Here is a 19,669-nt window from a genome sequence, read left to right on the forward strand (position 1 = left end):
ATCCAAAACTTTTGCCTTTTTAAATGCTTAGTATTTACAACGCTGTTGACAAGTCACATAAATCATTGAGCATTTAAATGTTATTTATTATTTTAACGGTTTTGATGAATAAAAATTTAAAAAAAAAAAACTATGCTTTTTATATAGCTCTAACCATTTTGTTGGCAATAATAATACTCATCTGTACTTTTTTGATTTGATGGCCCTATCAAAAACCGACAAGACCATTTGATATAAAAAATCATTTTTTTTAAGTGTTTTCCAACGACAACGCTAGACGATATTCAGTGGAGCAATCATCGATGGTAAGCACTCTTTCTTAGAATCCGAAGTCTACAATCATTGGAGTACCTATATTATTTTACAAAGTACCTGATATTTTTAAAAGTAAACACACATGTTCTTAAAAAGTATAAACTTTTTGATAATACCTTTTTTTACATAAATTTAATAGCATTATATTTTTGTTTTAAAGACGTTAATTAAATAAATAAAATGTCAACCTTTAATATTATCGTCTTATATAATGTAACAATATGCATAATTCACTTGACTGTACGTTCCGGTTGTGAAAAGCAACGGCTGACTTTAAGAGTAAAAATATAAAAATTTAGGGTTGGAATATTATAATTTAATAATAACAGAAATAATAATATTTTCAAAAACTTCACGAATTATATTATTTGGGGAAGTAGAAGCGGTTTGCTATACACACACACGCACGCATACATTTTTCATATAATATATGTATATGTATAACAGTGATAAACGAGCTGCGTAAACCGTTGACAGGGCCTATGCTGCTAAACAAATAGTCGTGAAGTTTAATTAATGGGATTCTCTAAAACGTTTATAATATGTATGTTCTTTTAGACATGTTGGTCGGTCGATCGCGATATGCAATTGTCCTGCTGGATTCACGGGCGGAAAATGTGAAGTACCCGTGGTCAACGTCACTGCTGGTAAGTTAACCAAAGTATTCTATAGCATTTATAATATATATATATAAATATATATTAAACACGATCATTATGTTGTTTAATATTACATTTTATGCTGCATGCAAAGCATAACGCGTGGCGTTTGAAACGTTGTGAACATTGTGACGTATTATAAATAGTAGTTACGACATCTGCTTAAAATTTGTGTGCGTTCGCATATTCTTTTTTTTTCTTAAGTGGTAACAATAAGCGAGTATAATACTACAGTAATATTATGGTTATAATATAGTGTATATTGTTATACTAAGCAAAAATAGGATAACTGTATTTTTCAAAATATATTTAGCCTATTCAAGATGTAATTTAGATCCTTGGTAAATGTGTATACCGATATTTAAAACAGAGTTTAAAACCACATGTTAAGAGCAAACATATCAAAAAAAAAAAAAAAATAATAATAAACCTAAATAGGTGTTGTGCAAAATAATTAGGAAAAACGAGAAATAAAGGATTTGTTTTTTTTTTTTATTTACTTTAAAACTAAAGAAATAATAGACACTATCATCATGATTTATTTATTTCGTCATATTATTAGTTTATAAACTTATTTATTTAAAATATCATACGCATAGTAATTTATGATATGAACTTAATTATAAACATTATAATTTATATTTATTATTTTAATATTATGTATATATTTTTATTTTGTTAGTGTTATATTGATATTTTGGTACCAACTATTATTATTATATTAAGTTGGTCGTCCTTTTTTATTATTTTGTTCTTATCAGTGTTTATTCTATTTTATTTTTCAATGGTCATATTCGACATACTATATCAAGGTTAACTTTGATTATTCGAATGCCGTGTGAATTATTATATTTATTCGTTTAGAAATAAATTATTCTAGAACAGTATGTTTTTTTTTGCTTGCTATACTTGTTCACTAATAATTTGTATGTTACAGTCTCTTCTTTGGTTTAAATTCAATCAGAAGTATTTAAAAGTTTTCACATTTTTAAATATATAATCAATGACTTCCACTTGTGCTGACTAATTGTACGTTAGGCACAACTGTCAGTTTGTAGTACTCTTACGTTTCTGTATGAAATTGAATTAAATTACAAACGGTTTTTTCTGTAAGTACTGCAAAACCTATTTCAACATTTTTTTTTTTTTTTAATATAAATAGGAAAAAGTTATTCCAACAAAAATAACTTGTTTAACGCCGGTTCATCTCATTTCTCGGATCACTGCTATTGTTAAGTTATAGCTTGCCAATACCTATACAAGATTTTGCATTCGCCTGTACAAAAGAAATTGAGTGTGTTACATACTGCGATCTTAAAATCCCATAATCTGTTCCTGATTCCATTCGTTAATCCTATTTTGTCTCTTGTTCGAGACTTTTGTATTAGTTTCTTAACATCGTTGTTTTACGATGTCGGGTTTTTAGATCCACGATAAGCCCCTATACCCTGAAGGACCAGGCCAATTAAGGTCATAGTTGAGCTACTGAAATGCACTTGAAGTGCATAGGGTGATACATATGTAATTTTCCCGAAACTATTATTATAATAGTAGAAGTACTTAAATAATTTTGTCATTAAACTATAATTTTTTTACTTTCAATACTTGTAAAAATATCGATTAACAGATATCTAAAATGTTAATATGTTTAAGTATTATTTTGTTTAAATTGAGATGGTTTGATTATCGTTTATAATGAATAGGTACTAAAAGTTTCTTTTTTATTTAAAACAATTGTAAGTTGTTATTGCTGTAGATATAATTAAGCGCTTATCCAAGTATTTTAAAATAAATTCATGCATATTTTTTTAAATTATTATTTTATTTTAGCCTTTATAAATCCTAGTCTTGTAATTACTATCTGCATACGAGGATTTTTGAGTTGAATTATATTATATTATTTATGTCACGTAAAAAAAACCAAATACCAACAAAAGTTATTTACATGTTGTATGACACATAAAATATACAAAAACAGAGTATGCGTAGTTAATTTCCTTTATTCTGGTATATTCTTAATTATATTAGTTCATGTTGAGATGGGTTAAATGTAGTGGGAATGGTGATGTAAAATGTCAAAATATATGTAATTTTTAATTTTAAAATATACAAAAAGAAACAAGTTAGTTATAATATTTTTTTTTGCACTGCATAAATAATGGTTCATTTTTAATATATTATAAAATGGAATCTTATTTTACATTTCGTAAAAACTTGAAATATTATATTTAATTTCTGAGAAATATTTAAATAGTTAACGTGTGTACCATGTTTCTTTTAAAGTGTATTCTATTTTTGAGCATATAATTTGATAATGATAATAATTCAGGAAAAATAAAGTAAATACAATCATTTTTTAAATATAAATATTTAATTTGTATTGCTATGATATACTATATACAATGTATATTATAATATATTTCCATTCAATTCTATCCATTTGATATATTAAACTGAAGTTATGATACATTATCTTCTTTATAATCCTTTAATTCAACTTACAATTAATTATAGCACTTTAATTCATTGAAAAAGTATAGTACAATATGTTTTGCGTGAGCTATATAATAATGTTTATAAATGTTTACTTTTAAATTGTTAATTTTTTTTTAATATTATATTGGATAAATTAATTTGTTATTATAATTTGAAGAATGAGATTCAAGTTAAATTGTTAAGGAATTGTGGTTTATGCTGAGTTTACTAAAAAACATTTAGTATTGAAATACATCGACCTCATAGCTATAGAACATTTTTTTTTTTTTTTTTATAAAATAATTTTATTATACAATCTATAAAGCAGTTTACAATAAGTATAAGTGATGTAATTTATTATATGGTCGTTGGAGATGTCTGGAGTAAAAAGGCCACTCATTGGTGGTACTTCGTAATATAGAAAATTAAATTTAAAATTATATTTATAAAAGAATATAATTATACTTTTGTATTTTATTTATTCAATGATATTTGTATATTGGGCTATTTTAAAATACATTTAATTTAAAAACAATTATCTCTAGAAAATAATAAAATACATATTTATTTTATAAAAATGAATATTTTCAATAGTGTATTTTAACATTTTTAACTGAAAATATTATTTTTTATTAAGGTTGTAAAAACAAAACAATTCTATACAATTATTAATGCCTCTATAATATGAATTCGATATAAACAATATATTAATTTAATTTATAAGTTTGATTTAATAATCTGAATTATGTGGAATTAAAACGTTAAATATAAACTGTCATTTTTTTTTTTAATAATTTACACAGGTATATTATTTTTTTTTTTTTTATAAAAAGTGGTTTCAATCTATATACAGTTAATCAAAACTATGGATAAGTATATATTACATTATAGAAATATTTACACTTTTCTCGTTGAAGAAATTTTCCATTAATAGGATTTCATTAGTTATTGTTAGTTTTTGGTTTTTAAACGGTTTCTAGTTCAGTTAATTTTGAATTTTTTATTTAATTTATTAGACATACTTTTGATTTTAAATATATTTATATATATATAATATAGTTTTATATAGATTATCAACAAACTTATAATATTAAAAAAGTACCTTTTTTACTTCTTTTAAAAAAAAAAAAAGAAACATTATTTTAGACCACATTTGAAAACCACTGATCGATAAGAAAACTTAAATTGGTCATACAGGTGTATACATTATACTCTTGGGAATATACTGAAAAAGTGTTCTGTAAGCTTAAAAAAAAAAAATTAAAAACCATTTGTACCCATCGTTGTTTGAATTTATTTTTTCAAAAATTCCAAACAGATTTTAGAATCCAAACTGTTTATTGATTTACTGTTATTAATATATACGACTAAGATAAAGAACAATAAGTTACATATAATTGTATGTTGTTATCGGTCAACCCTTGGGAATTAGATAGTTTTTTTTTTTTCACAAAACGATGTGTCTCAAATCCATATACATAGTTTAACATGTTAAATTGAGGTTTTTTTTTATTTTGTTTCACGTAGGTGTATGTGTTATCTCATTTCCAGATGTAGGTACCGTACACAGAATATAAAAACATAATGCAATGAAATATCAATTTTTTTCCCAGTCATACATAAATTTACTCAGTTACATGTTTCAAAATATGAATAATATAATATTCAAAAGATAAATTGCTTGAAGTAAATTTTTCTTAGTTTTAATTTACTTTGTATGTACCTACAATATATAAGTGTGCATATTGCATCTATATGTATAATATATTTAACAATTATTCGTTTATATTTAAGTTGTTGAGATATTCGCATAAATGAAATTAGTTTTATTTAAATTAATGAAATTAATTCAACAACTTCAAGAACATTTATCATGTCTGAATGACTTTAAGATAAAACTTAATTTTCCATGTCAAATGATTTTTAAATTAAATTTTATTTATTAGTTTGTTATAAATACAAATGTATGTATCACTACATTGCGTTACTCAAGTTGTAAAATGGCTCCACTCGTCAAATTCCAATATATTTCATGCTTATTTTTATGTTTATATATTTCGGTGTAATAGAATATAACTGAATAATTAGGTTATGAGTAATATTATTTATATTTTATCGTTGAACTCCTTATGCATTTTCTTTATAGATTTGGTTAAATATTTCGTATTTAGGTAATAAAGCACAATATACTGTTAGTAACTTAAGTAATGTTTTAAATACAATAAAACAATCTTCCTATTCGTGTGTTTAAGCAATGTATTATTACAAGTCACTAAAAGGTTTTTGTATCATTTGACGTGTTTTTACTCAGAATAAATTAGTAGTACATATTGTCTTTGTACAACGTCCTAGAGCATTTTTTCGTAGATATTTATCTTTATAATAAAATTCACATACTAATAATCGTATTTACCTTATAAATCGTCTACAATAAAAATTATTATATTTTTCTGAATATATATTAAAAATTGGTTAATTTTTTTTTTTGTTTTTGTTTTTACAAGTTATTTCAAATTTGTATTAATAGACACAATAAGAATGTGTGATAAAAATTACAATTATCTTGTCATGAACATTTTGAAGAAAAAAGCCTCCCTTTGATGACACTTTCTCTTGTTAATAATTGAATTAAATTTAGTAAATCGGTGCACTACTTACGCTTTAGATGTCTTAGAAGATTATTTAAATATACCTATATTATATAATTATTCTAATGTTCTCATTATCTCTAAAATTACCTTCGTCAGCTAACTACCATTTCAAGCCAATTTAAGTTCTCTCAGCAAGTTAACAGCAGATAATATGTATTCCTTGTATTTCCTTAGCTATTTTACTTTTGTTTACGTAAAGAAAATCATTTTTCTATACCATTAAACATCACTAACTAAGCCGTTAATAATTAGAAAAAATGAAGTAGATTGCTAATGTAAAACCGTATTTTTGCTATTATTCATAGTATTCCTACTTAATTTTTTTGTAAATATTATTTTCGGTTTAATTGTTTGTGTCAACTTCAGATACATTTAATACTTAATAATATTATTTTGATTGTTTACCATCGGGATATCTGCCCTAAATTTTAATAAAAATAAAAATGTTTTAAATTATACTAAAATATAGTGGTATGATTTGGAGATATGTGATATTTCCAATATCAATTTAAAGAAATTTTGATCGGAGTTTATGATCTATTGTATTAAAATAAAACATGTATGTACTGTATTGATATATTACATGTCTTATGGATACCACTATGGCATAACTATTGTGCGACATAATGATTTTATCAAAGAGGATTCTGAATATAATTTGTTAGCTGTTATGAATCTCAGTTTCCTGTCAGATTTTGAGTATTTTATGTATATATTTCACTCTATAAATATTTGTTATTAAATAAAAACTAAATAAAAAATGTATTAACGTGTTTATTAACTACCATAATTTATTAAGTGATCCTGTGTGCTTATGAAAATGTCAAAACTTGGTAATTGTAAGCAATACTAAGTATTACTAAGATTACACGGTTTTTGTCGGCTTAATATGTAATTTTAAATTTTTTTACGTTCTCAAATGCAAAATTTTCTAATTTAATTTTCTGTACGGAGAACACTAGACTGTTTACAATCAAAATCCTTCTTAGATAAAACTCATAATATACATACATAGTTTTACCCATCTCATTTTTTAGGTAAAAGTTCATTGATATACAGTGAATAGTAGGTTATATATATTTATATATAGTAGGTTTTACTCAGAATTTCGTTTAGTTTATAATATGAATTGTTTTGCTTTTGTAATCCATCAACAATATTTATTTTTTCCTAACGAATTGCATAGTAATATGTTAAACACTATATTTATTAGTATAATATCTACACGTTGTTGAGATAATATATTTTTGTATAATATTTTAATTTTTATTGTCATTACTTACCATATATTTTATCACTGTAATATTATTTTAAACCTTAATTTACGTCAGTCATTTAGAATGCAAATATTAATTTATTTTACCTGGCCACTACTACTAACTTATATTTTACAATAAATTAAGCTACTTATGTTCATAATAACGTCAATATATTCTAAATTTTAAAATTCTATCCTCACAGTTTATTTTTAAACAAGCTACAGTAGTTATTTAGTTTCACCAATTGATGTTTTTTTTTTTATAAAAAAGTGGCCTTTGAATTTCTTAGCAGGCTCAAGTAACAACCACAAAAGTTAACATTATTATTATTTCAGTGGTGTACCTATTAAAATATAACGGAGCTATTTTTTGTATTTATAATATTAGTATAGATAGTAAAGCTTATATTATGATAAATATTAAAGTTAGATGTAAAAGTATGTGCCTTCAACTATTACAATTATAGCTTTATATTATATTTTTTAATAAAACAATATAATGTATTATACAACACTACGTGATCAAATAAATATATCTTCATGTTTATATTTCAAATTGTATTAGATACTCGTCTAGTATTACCGATAGCTCATTTCGATCCACTATTTTATTTTGTGGTTGATAAGATTTTTTTAAATTTAAAAAGCCATAATCAAAAATCCATTTCTAACGCAATTTATTTATCAAAAAATGATCAAAATGATTTCAAAGTTTTTTCTTTTACTATACCAGGAATTAAATTTCATGACCTGCGTTATGTTTCACTGTAAAATCTAATAGACTTTGTTCACTATACTTATATTTCAAAAAAGTATATAAAAATTGATATTTTTTAACCTCAATAATTTTTTTTTTTTATCCTTTTTTACTTGGTATCAACTGTATTTTGTATGTTATTTTTTAATTAAATAATTACATTGTAAATTAATTATCTATACATTTACGGTTTAATATTAGAAATTAGACCACAGAGTTACTATTTCAACCTCTCAACCTCTAATTATGGAATCTAAAACTTTGATCTATCAATGGAATGTAATATAGACTTAGTCGTATTGAATTAATTTACTTTAGAATAATTATTTTCGATTCAGTGATCATAATTCAATAACAACTTTTCAGTTTGTTTTCAATAAAAACTGGTAAAAAATGATTACCTAATATACCTCATTAATAACATAACTTATTGAATATAAAGAAAATAAATTATGTAAAATTTATAATTATTAACGTGTTTTAATAGTTTTAAGTATGTTACCATAGGTAATTTAGTTATAAAATTATAATATTATTAATCAAATAATTCCTAAAAAATATTATATTTAGAGGTATACATTATAATGTATACCTCTAAATAATCTATCTTCATATGTAAGTATAATTAGAATAAAATTTATTTTTAAAATAACAAATACTTTGCAAGTATTATTTTAATATAGTTTATTTTAATTTGTTGCTTTTACTGATATAAGTAGGTGATATAATTTATATTAAAACCACATTTAATTATCAATTATTAAAATTAATTCTAATTCTTTACCAAATTATACGATTTATTATGTATTATATATGTATATTATATGTATACATAATTTTGCTTACATAAGATATTTTTATCATGTATTTATAATTGTTGTGTATTTATTATTTTAGAATGCGGTTCATCTAGCATTTGTATACAGCAATGCAATATCAATAGAGATATTATTGATACAACTACTGATAGCCCATGTTCTTGTAATCTATACAAAAATCAATCAACACCTATAGGTAAGTTATTAAATTATTATAATAAATTAGTTAAATCTATCAAAATTGTATTCCATTGTGAAGATTTTTTAATGATTTATATCTACGAATTATCTTTATAAAAATATTGTACCATATAAATTATATATTAGGGGTGGCCAACATTAATAGGTTCTCAGGCTACATAGAAAAATACAATAATACTAAGAGCCAAAATGTTTATAAATACATTTTACATAATTTGATAATTTTTTATAATCTAATACCAAAAAAATTTAAATTTTTGATTTTATTAATAAGACGCAAGCCACATCTGATAATGACGAGAGCCACATGTGGCTCGCTAGCCGCAAGTTGGCCACCTATGTTATATATAATAAATAATAATAACTAACCTTAACCTCGTAAAATTATAAACCTATTATAATATGTCAAATAGTATTATTTTACAAATGCATTAAATCACTTTAAATGTTTCTGTGTTTATAATTACTATTATTTAGATCCTGGATGAAACAAAGAAATGATCGGTTTACAATAATATGTGTTTTATTTGCATCTAACGTCGCTTTGAAAACAGTAAAAAATTTTGAATTTCCAACTTTGAGGATGCTTTATAATAGTAAATAATTATTTATTTACACTATAGTTAGTAAAAAATAAGGAAACTGTAGAATTTTTCAAAATAATCCAAAAATCTAAAATTACGTGAATTTTTTTTTTGTAAAATTTCGAATGAAATTCCATATTTATAATATAAAAATAAATACAATCATTGAAAAAATAAATAATTGTAGAAGTATATAAAAGTATTAAACTTTCTATAGTTCTACGCTCAAAATTGTATATGTGTAATATGTATGTAACGATTTATTATTAAATTGGACACGGCATCTATTGTAGTGAGCTTCTCAGTGAAGTGCATTTAGAAAAATATATCCTCTACATTTTTACTAGTTTGATTCTTTTAGAAAAATATACAACCTTGTTCTTTTAGTACACGAATTGGAAGTGTTCTAATGATATTTTTAAATTATACATTTTTTTAAAAGCTAAATAGTTAGTATACATTTCGTAATTTGTTTATACACATAAAATATGAGTGTTTCATCTATTTGTTTTAAATATCTTATTAATAAAATAAATATCATTATGACGATTTGTGGTCTACATTTTACATTTTTAGAAATGTGTTTTGTATCTATTATCAGATAATCATAGTAAAATAGTTTATTGATAATTATTTTATTTCTTCTTTCAATCTAAATTTACCTATTGTATCGATTTTATTTTTGATACTCATTATTTTTATTCATTTAAAATTTTCTGGGTAATTAGACATATTTCCCACTATAGTCATTAGTCTATAAGTAAAAATATTTCATACAGTTATAATTTAATTAATTTGTAAAATTAAAAGTGTCACTAAATAAGTGGCTTCATCCATCAATCAACCTTTCACGCTATATAATTCACATACCAAATATTCTTATTATATATTTTGGTATAGATGGCTAATCTTAATCTAAAAAAAAAAAAAAAAAATTGTAAACAATAATATTGTATACCTACAAGGGTTAAAAACTAAATACTATAATAAAAATGTATTATTTATAAATAATGGTATAACTTTAGTAATAAAAATATTTTAATTTTTAAAGAACGAAATTATTATCAACTTAATTTCATGAAAAACTAAACTTATTCAACTAACTTAACTTCATTATACTGTATATAGTAGGTATATGGTTTAGTAAAAATAGTGTTAATTATTGGAAATTGTATAGAGTGAAATATATTTTTACATTATGTATGCGATTATAGGTATTATGTACATATAATGTAACAATATACATATATATATATATATATATATATATATATAGATGCATTCGATGAAATAAAATTAATTGATTAAGTGAAAGAGTACAGTACTCTGTGTACCACAGTAAATAAATAATCCAGATGGCAGATTGAAGTATAATTCTATTAACCGCATTGAAGTTTCAATTATTTTTACAACGTACATTACACTATTGCTGATAGCAACATTTTACTCTATAATTATAGGAAAATACGCACATAAATATTTTTGTTTCATCCATGTTACCAATTATTATTATTATAAATTATTATATTAATAAATAATTGATATAATAAAATAATATACAATTTTTTCGTTGTTTTCGGTTCACACTATAAAAACTTTACGAATGTTAGATTCAGAATGATAAAAAAATCAAAAATAATAATTTAAAAAAAATACTGCTGTTAAATGATTAAACAAGCAATGATAGGTGACAACTTTATAAAGTTTATGCGTCGGAAATATCATCTATACCCAAAATTATATAACTAAAAATTGTATTTATCCACACGCGTTTCGTTAAATGTTAGCATTTGGTAATCAAATTTAATACAAATACATTTTGTACGGGCAACGAAGTGCACAAGGATAGCTAGTATATATATATACACAGTAGAACCTCGATTATCTGAACTAATTGGGACCGCATCTAGTTCGGATTCGCAAAAGTTCGGGTGTTGGAAGTTTTAAAAAAACCCAATTAATAAATTTTTAAAACACAGTTAAATATTTTATATCACATATTTATTGTTATTATTATTAATATTTTATTACATAAATTACATTATTAGAAATACATATTATGTTAATTATAATTTTTGACAAATAAAATTATCGATACGAGTGCTTCAACGAGTTCTAAAATTCGGATAGAAGGTTCGTATAACGGAGGTTCTACTGTATATACAAATCAAACTACTGAAAAAAATATTGAAATAACTTAAAAAGCACAAATTTTGACAATCAGCTATTGAATGTTTAGATAGAACATTACAAATTAAATTTTTATGTTATTTTAATAGAAATGTGTTAAATTACATTGTTTTGTTATACTTGATAAAGGATATAGTATTATTAATTTAAATAGCAAACGTATAAATATATTTTGTCTTATATCATTATTTGTGACAGAAATAACCATTATTGAGTATAATATATTTATCGCGATACGTTGACAGTATCATCTGATTGTGGTTCACCATAAACTTAAAATTATAAAAGTTGAATTTAAATTTTAAACTATCAAAGTGCCCATTGCTTATGTGAGTTGATTTTTTGCCATAGTGCAAATCTGATACTTAAATCATCATAGATTTTAATGTGCATACATATTATCGCTCATATTTAACGTATAATAATTATATTATTTTCTTTTAGTCCAATTATTTATTTTGTACACGTGTACACACACATACACTCATATATATATATATACAATGTTTTATTTTAATCGAAATTACATAAAACTAACGTTACAAAATAAAAATTAATTTATAAATTTCAAAAGTAGTACAACAATATTATTTTTTATATTATTTCTGATGCTAATAATTAATACTTAAATCGCTAATACCCAAACATTTGGGATATAGTTAATGAAAAGACAAAAATAAAAAAATACAAATAATTTTAAACCGAAATCAACTATTATTAAATCATGGTAATTAAATTAAAAAATATAAATATTTAATTAAAAATACCTTATTATTTAATTTTTTTCAATGTTTATTAATTAAAACAATCATAAAGTATTAAAAAAATATTTATCTGCTATTTTTTGCTCAAAAACTATTAATTTAACAATATATTATCACTTTTTGTTTCAAGAATGTTTCTTGTTCGTATATACCAAGCCGGCTTTTAATAATGTAAAAATAAATCGACCAACCTGATAATATAATAATGTAGCGTATTGATCGAAATAGTTAATATAATTTACATGCCTTACAAAAAATAACAACCGTTGTTTATGGTTTGGTATACTGTGATTTTGAAAAAAATTATACATTTTATAACGATTATTTTTAATTTAAATAAATTATAGATAATCTATTCCACTATTATTAACAACTTACAGGAGACAATTATTTTAACATTAAATACTCGTTATACCTAATAGTATTATTGTTTATCAATTTTTTTTTTTTTTTTAACTTAGATAGTTTGAAGTCATTACAAAACAATATGCACGATGAAGTAATATCAAACTGTATACACATTATACTTTAAAATAATTTTAACTCTTAAGAAAACCATGACATTGAACTTTGATTAACATTTTTTGTAAACATTTTTTTTTACGTTAAATTCATCTTTATTAACATAATATTGTATTTTTATTTCTAAATTATAATCATTCAATGTACCCACAGTTTATTGTTTACAATGTTACACAGTTAATATATTTAATATTGCAACTATATTTTTATTTATTATCCTAAGTAATTGAATCTAAAAAATTACATTATTGACATTTCTTTGAAATACAGTGCTATGAAATATGAATTTTAATTTAAGAGTTACCTTTGTTCTAATGTAATCCAAGTATTGACCATTTACCTTCAATATAATATTGTTAGGTATATACATGAGGCATGATAACAATACTTATTACAGAATTTACAGAATAAATATAATAATAATTATAATATAAGTTGGCATGCATGGTAATTTATTAAAAAAAATAGTTAGTCATCATTACAACAATTATATAATTTAACATCAAATATTTTAACGTTATTTATTAATTCTGCTTATGAATACATTTAATATATATTTACATAATGTTCTATATGAATTACAACAAAAACTGGTGTTGTAAAATATTTTATACCAGTTTTTTTTTGTTTTGTCATTTATTTTTTTATTTTTTTTTTGTTATTTTACAATTATTTACAAAAGTTCTGAAAATGTGTACACTTTACTCCCTTTACTGTAACAATTATTCGTATATCTATGATTTGAATACCAGAAATCATTCTCAACAGTGAATATCAAAGCAATTTTTTAATGAAAAAATTATCTTCAATAAAAATAAAATCATAGACCCCTCATCGTCGTATAATCAATGTGTTTTTATATCTCTATTGAGAATCTAAAATAGAGATAAACAAGCTTTGTTAACCAACCTGTATATAATCTCATAATGCGCCGGCGACTGCAATAATTATCACATAATTCCCACCGCGGCAATCGCTCAGAACTTTTAGTGGCTGATTAATTGCGCTGTTAATCATTTATAAATAATGTTAAGGCTCCGTATACATATAATATATGTATATATGAGTGAAAGCGTTATATTAGACATCCGTTTGTTTAGGACTTGCTTCTCCGAGCAGGAAACGACGTTAAATGGGCAAGAGACGGGGATTTGTCATGTTTGCAAACACATATTACACCAGACATACAATCGCGTGTATGCACACACTACAAATATACGAAAAGTTTTGGCAATCCTTCTGCATCCCGCCACTGGCCTACACACTACTATTGCCGGCCGCGGTATTTAACCTCCCGGACAATCGTCGCCATAACGGACCAGTGGTCACAGTATCACGCTATATGCGCTTTTCTTAATGAAACTGTCTCCTGCTCAACAGAAACACATAAATATATATATATAATGTATTACTCTTCATGCCGACCTATCACCATCAATTGCCCCTTGTGCTCCACCCTTAATTCCATGTTCCCATAACCTATAGCACTGTTGGTATCCACCACACACCACTTTGGTATCTCTTTGGTGTCCAAACAATCAGAAACTTAATCCATTCATTACAATATATATATATATATATATAATACGTGCGTATACAAAGTATTTTATTCTTTTCGGATGGACACAGTCGGAGGCGTCTATTGGATTTGCATATGTGTCAAACCGCTGTATTTATTATTTTTATGTTATTTTTAAATATTCAATATTATGTTGTTTCTGTACTGATAAGATTCGTTATTTACCGCAAACAGTGTATTATGCAATATACCTAACAAGCCATTTATGGAAATCTTCGACAAAGTTGTTATATTACGTGATTGGTAAGTCATGAAAGACATTTTTTTTTTGAATTGATAGAATCTTACCGTTTGATAAAATTTTTAAAAAATTAAGTTTATCCATATCGTTATAATTGTACATAAGTATTTTAAGCCCACTTTCAAATTTAGACATTTTTTTCATTGCATGAAAAATAATTTGACTCTCTCTACTTATATTTATTATGGTTATATAAAAAAAAAAAACTTTTATTTTGTTTATTTTAGTATTGCCCTTTTTTAAATATTATATTATAATACTTACACATGACATAACTTTTAATTTATTATTATTTTATGCCAATTAGATTTTAAATTGCATACTGTGGGTACAAAAGTAAATAATAAAATATTTATTGTTTTGTGTCTTATATTACATTATAATTAATCAAATATCATATTAAATCAAAGTATTCATTTTATTCCAAATAAAAAATTTAAAAAAAAATATTACAAAATAATAATTTAAATGTAATATATTACATGTACTATAATATAATTTAATATACATAGATGCATATCATAATCTTTATATTTATTGTGACAGGTATATGGACAATTTTAATGTTGATTTTAAATTTATAGTCTTTTAGAATATTTTACATAATATATTTTAAATTACACTAAAAAAATTTAATTAACATTTTTACATTTATTTTATTCACACCATTAATTATAAGTGTATTTATGTATTTAGTATCAACATTTTCACTCTGGAATGTTTTAAATTGGTATTTCTACATTTTAAATTACACTTTTTTTTCCTTATATTAAGATATTTTAAAATTGAATTTATATGCTTGTGTAAGATTGTAATTTTCTTTTGAAATTTACATAGTCTTATCTTTATACTTATTTTGCCTCTTGCATTTTAGTATTAGTGTATTTAACGCTTCGAAAGTCTATAATTTTGTATTTACAGTATATATATTATAACATAATATTAAATAATATCAATATTACTGATTAATTATTCTTTTCTTTACGAATCAAAGTCTTTACAAAAATATTGTTTTATACGTTATATTTTAATAAAACTTAACTTAATTCGAAATGGCTACAAAATGAACTACCTGATTAAAGTTATTACATAATATAATAGACTAAAATTAAATCCGTTGAGTTTAAAAAAAAAGTAATTTGTTATATAACCTAGTTAAAAAGAACTTGACTTTAACTTTTAAACTCAGCTATGTCGATTATGCAATATTGTCTGAATATTTCTTTGTATAGTTAATCAAATATTAAACCCAACAAATTAAGAAAATTTTTCATGTAAGTAAACTGCAATATTTTATAGAATGCATTATTACCTAAATGGAAATATATTGTTTATCATTATCAATTATCAGTTATTAGTTATTAAATTAGACAGAACAGAAGTTAATATTGATCAGAAGATTATCCCCCAAATCACATTAATAATTACCACATGTAATAAAAAAAATGATATTTTAACTACGAATATATTAATAAATTTAATATGACTAACTGCATAATAAGATTGTTGAAGAGAAAAAAACAGTTCAGAATATTTGTAATATTATTACAGTCTATAAACTATATGCGAAGTCTTTGAAATATATTTTGACTAAAACAAAATACATAGACTTCAATCGGTAATAAGCGAAAAAAAATACTGACGCTATAGGCTTATGTTAAATTATAAAAGTATGGCATTGTTTTTTACTATAAAATTTTTTAATGTATTCGAGTATGTCATTAAAATGTCTACAAATTATGATTCAGCTTAATTTTGACTAACAAACTGTTGTCTTACCGACGAAGTTCAGCGTTAATGGTGATAATAATAATAAAGAAAACAACTACACTGTTTGATTGCATCGTTTGTTGCGACATACCAAAATAGGGTACCTATAGTAAGAAAATTCAACGTTAATAACATTTTTTTTAACAACGTTTTGTAGTTCAAACTAATAAAAACAAGTACTTTCATTAAACATTGTATACAAACTTACTTTGTTATTTTCCAGGAAGTATTAAAACATCCGTCTTGAAACATTGCCTGGTCGAGGGTCTTGAAATAAATACATTATTTGTAAACCTTGATGGCAATTCAATTACATAATACCTATGCATTCCATTCGAATTTGTATAAAACACGTGCTGCATTTTATGATATTTATAATACATCGTAATTATCAAATATTAATTAATAATTCATGTTTCATATAATATGACCATCAAAGTCAGTGTCATTTATTCTCTCTCTCATGTGCCTGAGGGTTTATAATAAACACAATTCAAATAAATATAATTCATGTTTTTCTTATATGCAAATAGATAGTGGACACTTTACAATTATATTGTCATAATTTGTTACATATTTAAATATTTTTTATTAATAATAAAATATATCGTAGAAATATAAATATTTTAAATGCAAGTATAGTCTAGTTATAAATATTACACGTTTACATATAACACCCAAGTCCTACTTAACATTTAGATCTATTCACTGTTTATGTTTTTGAATATTCATACACGGTTGTACAAAAACCTCAACTGACCTCAATTTAATCATAACAAATTTATGCATTCGAACCAAAATTCTCTGTTTATAATTTTGCATTATGCGCTTCCCGATTAATAACATTATTACAATTTGATTTCGACAAGTTTAATTTACAGACCAGACTAAATGTACAACTTATTACAGTGTAACTAATGAGAGACTATATTGAAGAAAATAAATCTTAATGTGGCCGATTCGTTAATACCACAGAAAACAATAATAATAATATTGCGCAAAAATAGAAACCAATACACCTGGTGCACTAAGTGCATTTATCAAAATAATGTAGCCAGTATGATGCGATATATCATTCATATAAATAGAAGATAACTTTATCTGACTTAGGGAACAAATTTTATGATTTTATAATATTCCACTAATCAATGGTATGGTTAATAAACTATTACTTTATAAAATGTTCAATGAGTTTAAATATCGTATAAAACAATATTATTATCTATATAATTAATACGGTATTTTCTTAATATTATAGATAATACGGGTGTTTAATAATATTTGGATTATCGTTTATAAAATAGATCTATTTTCTAATCACAAAGTCTAACAATTTTCTAATAAACTACAGAAGTAACATCGAATCGATTCTTTATTATTAAAGTAGCACATAAAGACAACTAACGACCATTTATAACTTTTACGAAGTGAAAAAGTTCATAATTTATGATGAGAGCTTTAAAATTGAAATAAATGTATTGATTACACCATGATTATTGATTTATACGTATATATTACTTGAATTTTATTTCATACTTAACTGATTTGTAATGTTAAAAATAAAAAACCAACTTCTAATTGTATTGAATTATATAGTTGAATGTAGTTATGGAATATGATTTTGTAATATGCCTTCTGTAAGAGATTATATCGACTATACTACATTTGTGTATTATATTAATCATTTATTATAATGTACACAATGAGATTAATGTCATAAGTTTTAACAAGTTTATCTATAAAGTTACCATTCAAAACTATAACTGAAACTGAAAACGCGTCTTGTTTTCCTGACTTTTTAAGACTAATGATTAATAATTTTCTTTTCAATTATAAGATATGCACATAAACCAGGTTAATAAATCAATATTTTCTGATTTATATAACTATAAACGTGTTGTAATTCAATACTTATAAAATGATTATTTGAAAAATAAATTGAAATATTAAAACAGGTATAATTAAAAATAATACTTAGGTACTTAGTTATACTAAAATGGCTATTGGAAAATAATGACTGCTAACTTGTTATTTTATTTTATCTGTTCGTATGACCATACTCTCTATAAAAGAACTCTATATATACACAACACAAGGAAAGAATGAAGAACATTCGCGCACACATGCAACCGATAACGTGACTTACTCAAAACTTCCCCAACGAAATTCATATAATTTTCATCATAAAAATAATAATAATGTTTTATTATTTTATTTTTTTAACAGTAAAATGTATGTGATTTAATCTATGCAAGTCATACAATCTGAAAAAAAAAGTATTACATCAAACAAACCGAATTTATATAATCATAATTATTATATCTTGGTACTTACAATAAATTAAATTTTAAAATTAAACAAAGTTTTCTTATGCGTTGTCAGTTAGTAATTTTTAGATGTTAGTTATTGGACTGTAGGTACATATACAATGCAGCCATGCAGGACTTCACAAGGGTTTATTATTAAAATTCAATTTGTGTATTTTCTGTCTGTCAACGGAGCACACGTTTGAAATTTTCAATAAAAATAACGATTGCAAAAATCTACTAAGAATTTTATTTGGCATAATGAAATTTACTTTACCGGCATCTTTTATACTCGTTATTTTAGTGGCATGTATCGTTTTCTTTGATATGCAAAGTCTTATATTCAAAAATATAATAATAATATGTATCAAATTTATATTTTATTTTGATTATAATGTTAGTAGTTTGAGTACGCAGTATTAATATTTACTACCTAACTCAATACCTATTTTAGGTTTTGAGTGGAGTGATGAATGTATTTGTTTTATAACGATCCGTGTATTCTTCCTATCAGTTATTTCTATCAAAGGCTGTAAAAATCTTTCGATTTTAAAAATAAGGCTTGTATTTGGAGGTCTA

The 19,669-nt window shown here is 23.6% G+C and overlaps 1 protein-coding gene across 1 annotated transcript in view; it reads left to right on the forward strand.

Moving 5' to 3' along the window:
* Nucleotides 1-19,669, forward strand: part of LOC112604133 (protein crumbs-like) — a 61,219-nt gene that overhangs the window by 23,256 nt on the left and 18,294 nt on the right. Inside the window, exons 3-4 of the mRNA XM_025353027.1 lie at nt 874-962; nt 9,013-9,129. Coding sequence (XP_025208812.1) covers nt 874-962; nt 9,013-9,129 — 206 coding nt within the window. The remainder of the gene's footprint in view (nt 1-873; nt 963-9,012; nt 9,130-19,669) is intronic.

The sequence above is a fragment of the Melanaphis sacchari genome, unplaced genomic scaffold (genome assembly GCF_002803265.2).
Source record: "Melanaphis sacchari strain LSU unplaced genomic scaffold, SCAv2.0 Contig11_pilon_pilon, whole genome shotgun sequence".
NCBI classification, from domain to species: domain Eukaryota; kingdom Metazoa; phylum Arthropoda; class Insecta; order Hemiptera; family Aphididae; genus Melanaphis; species Melanaphis sacchari.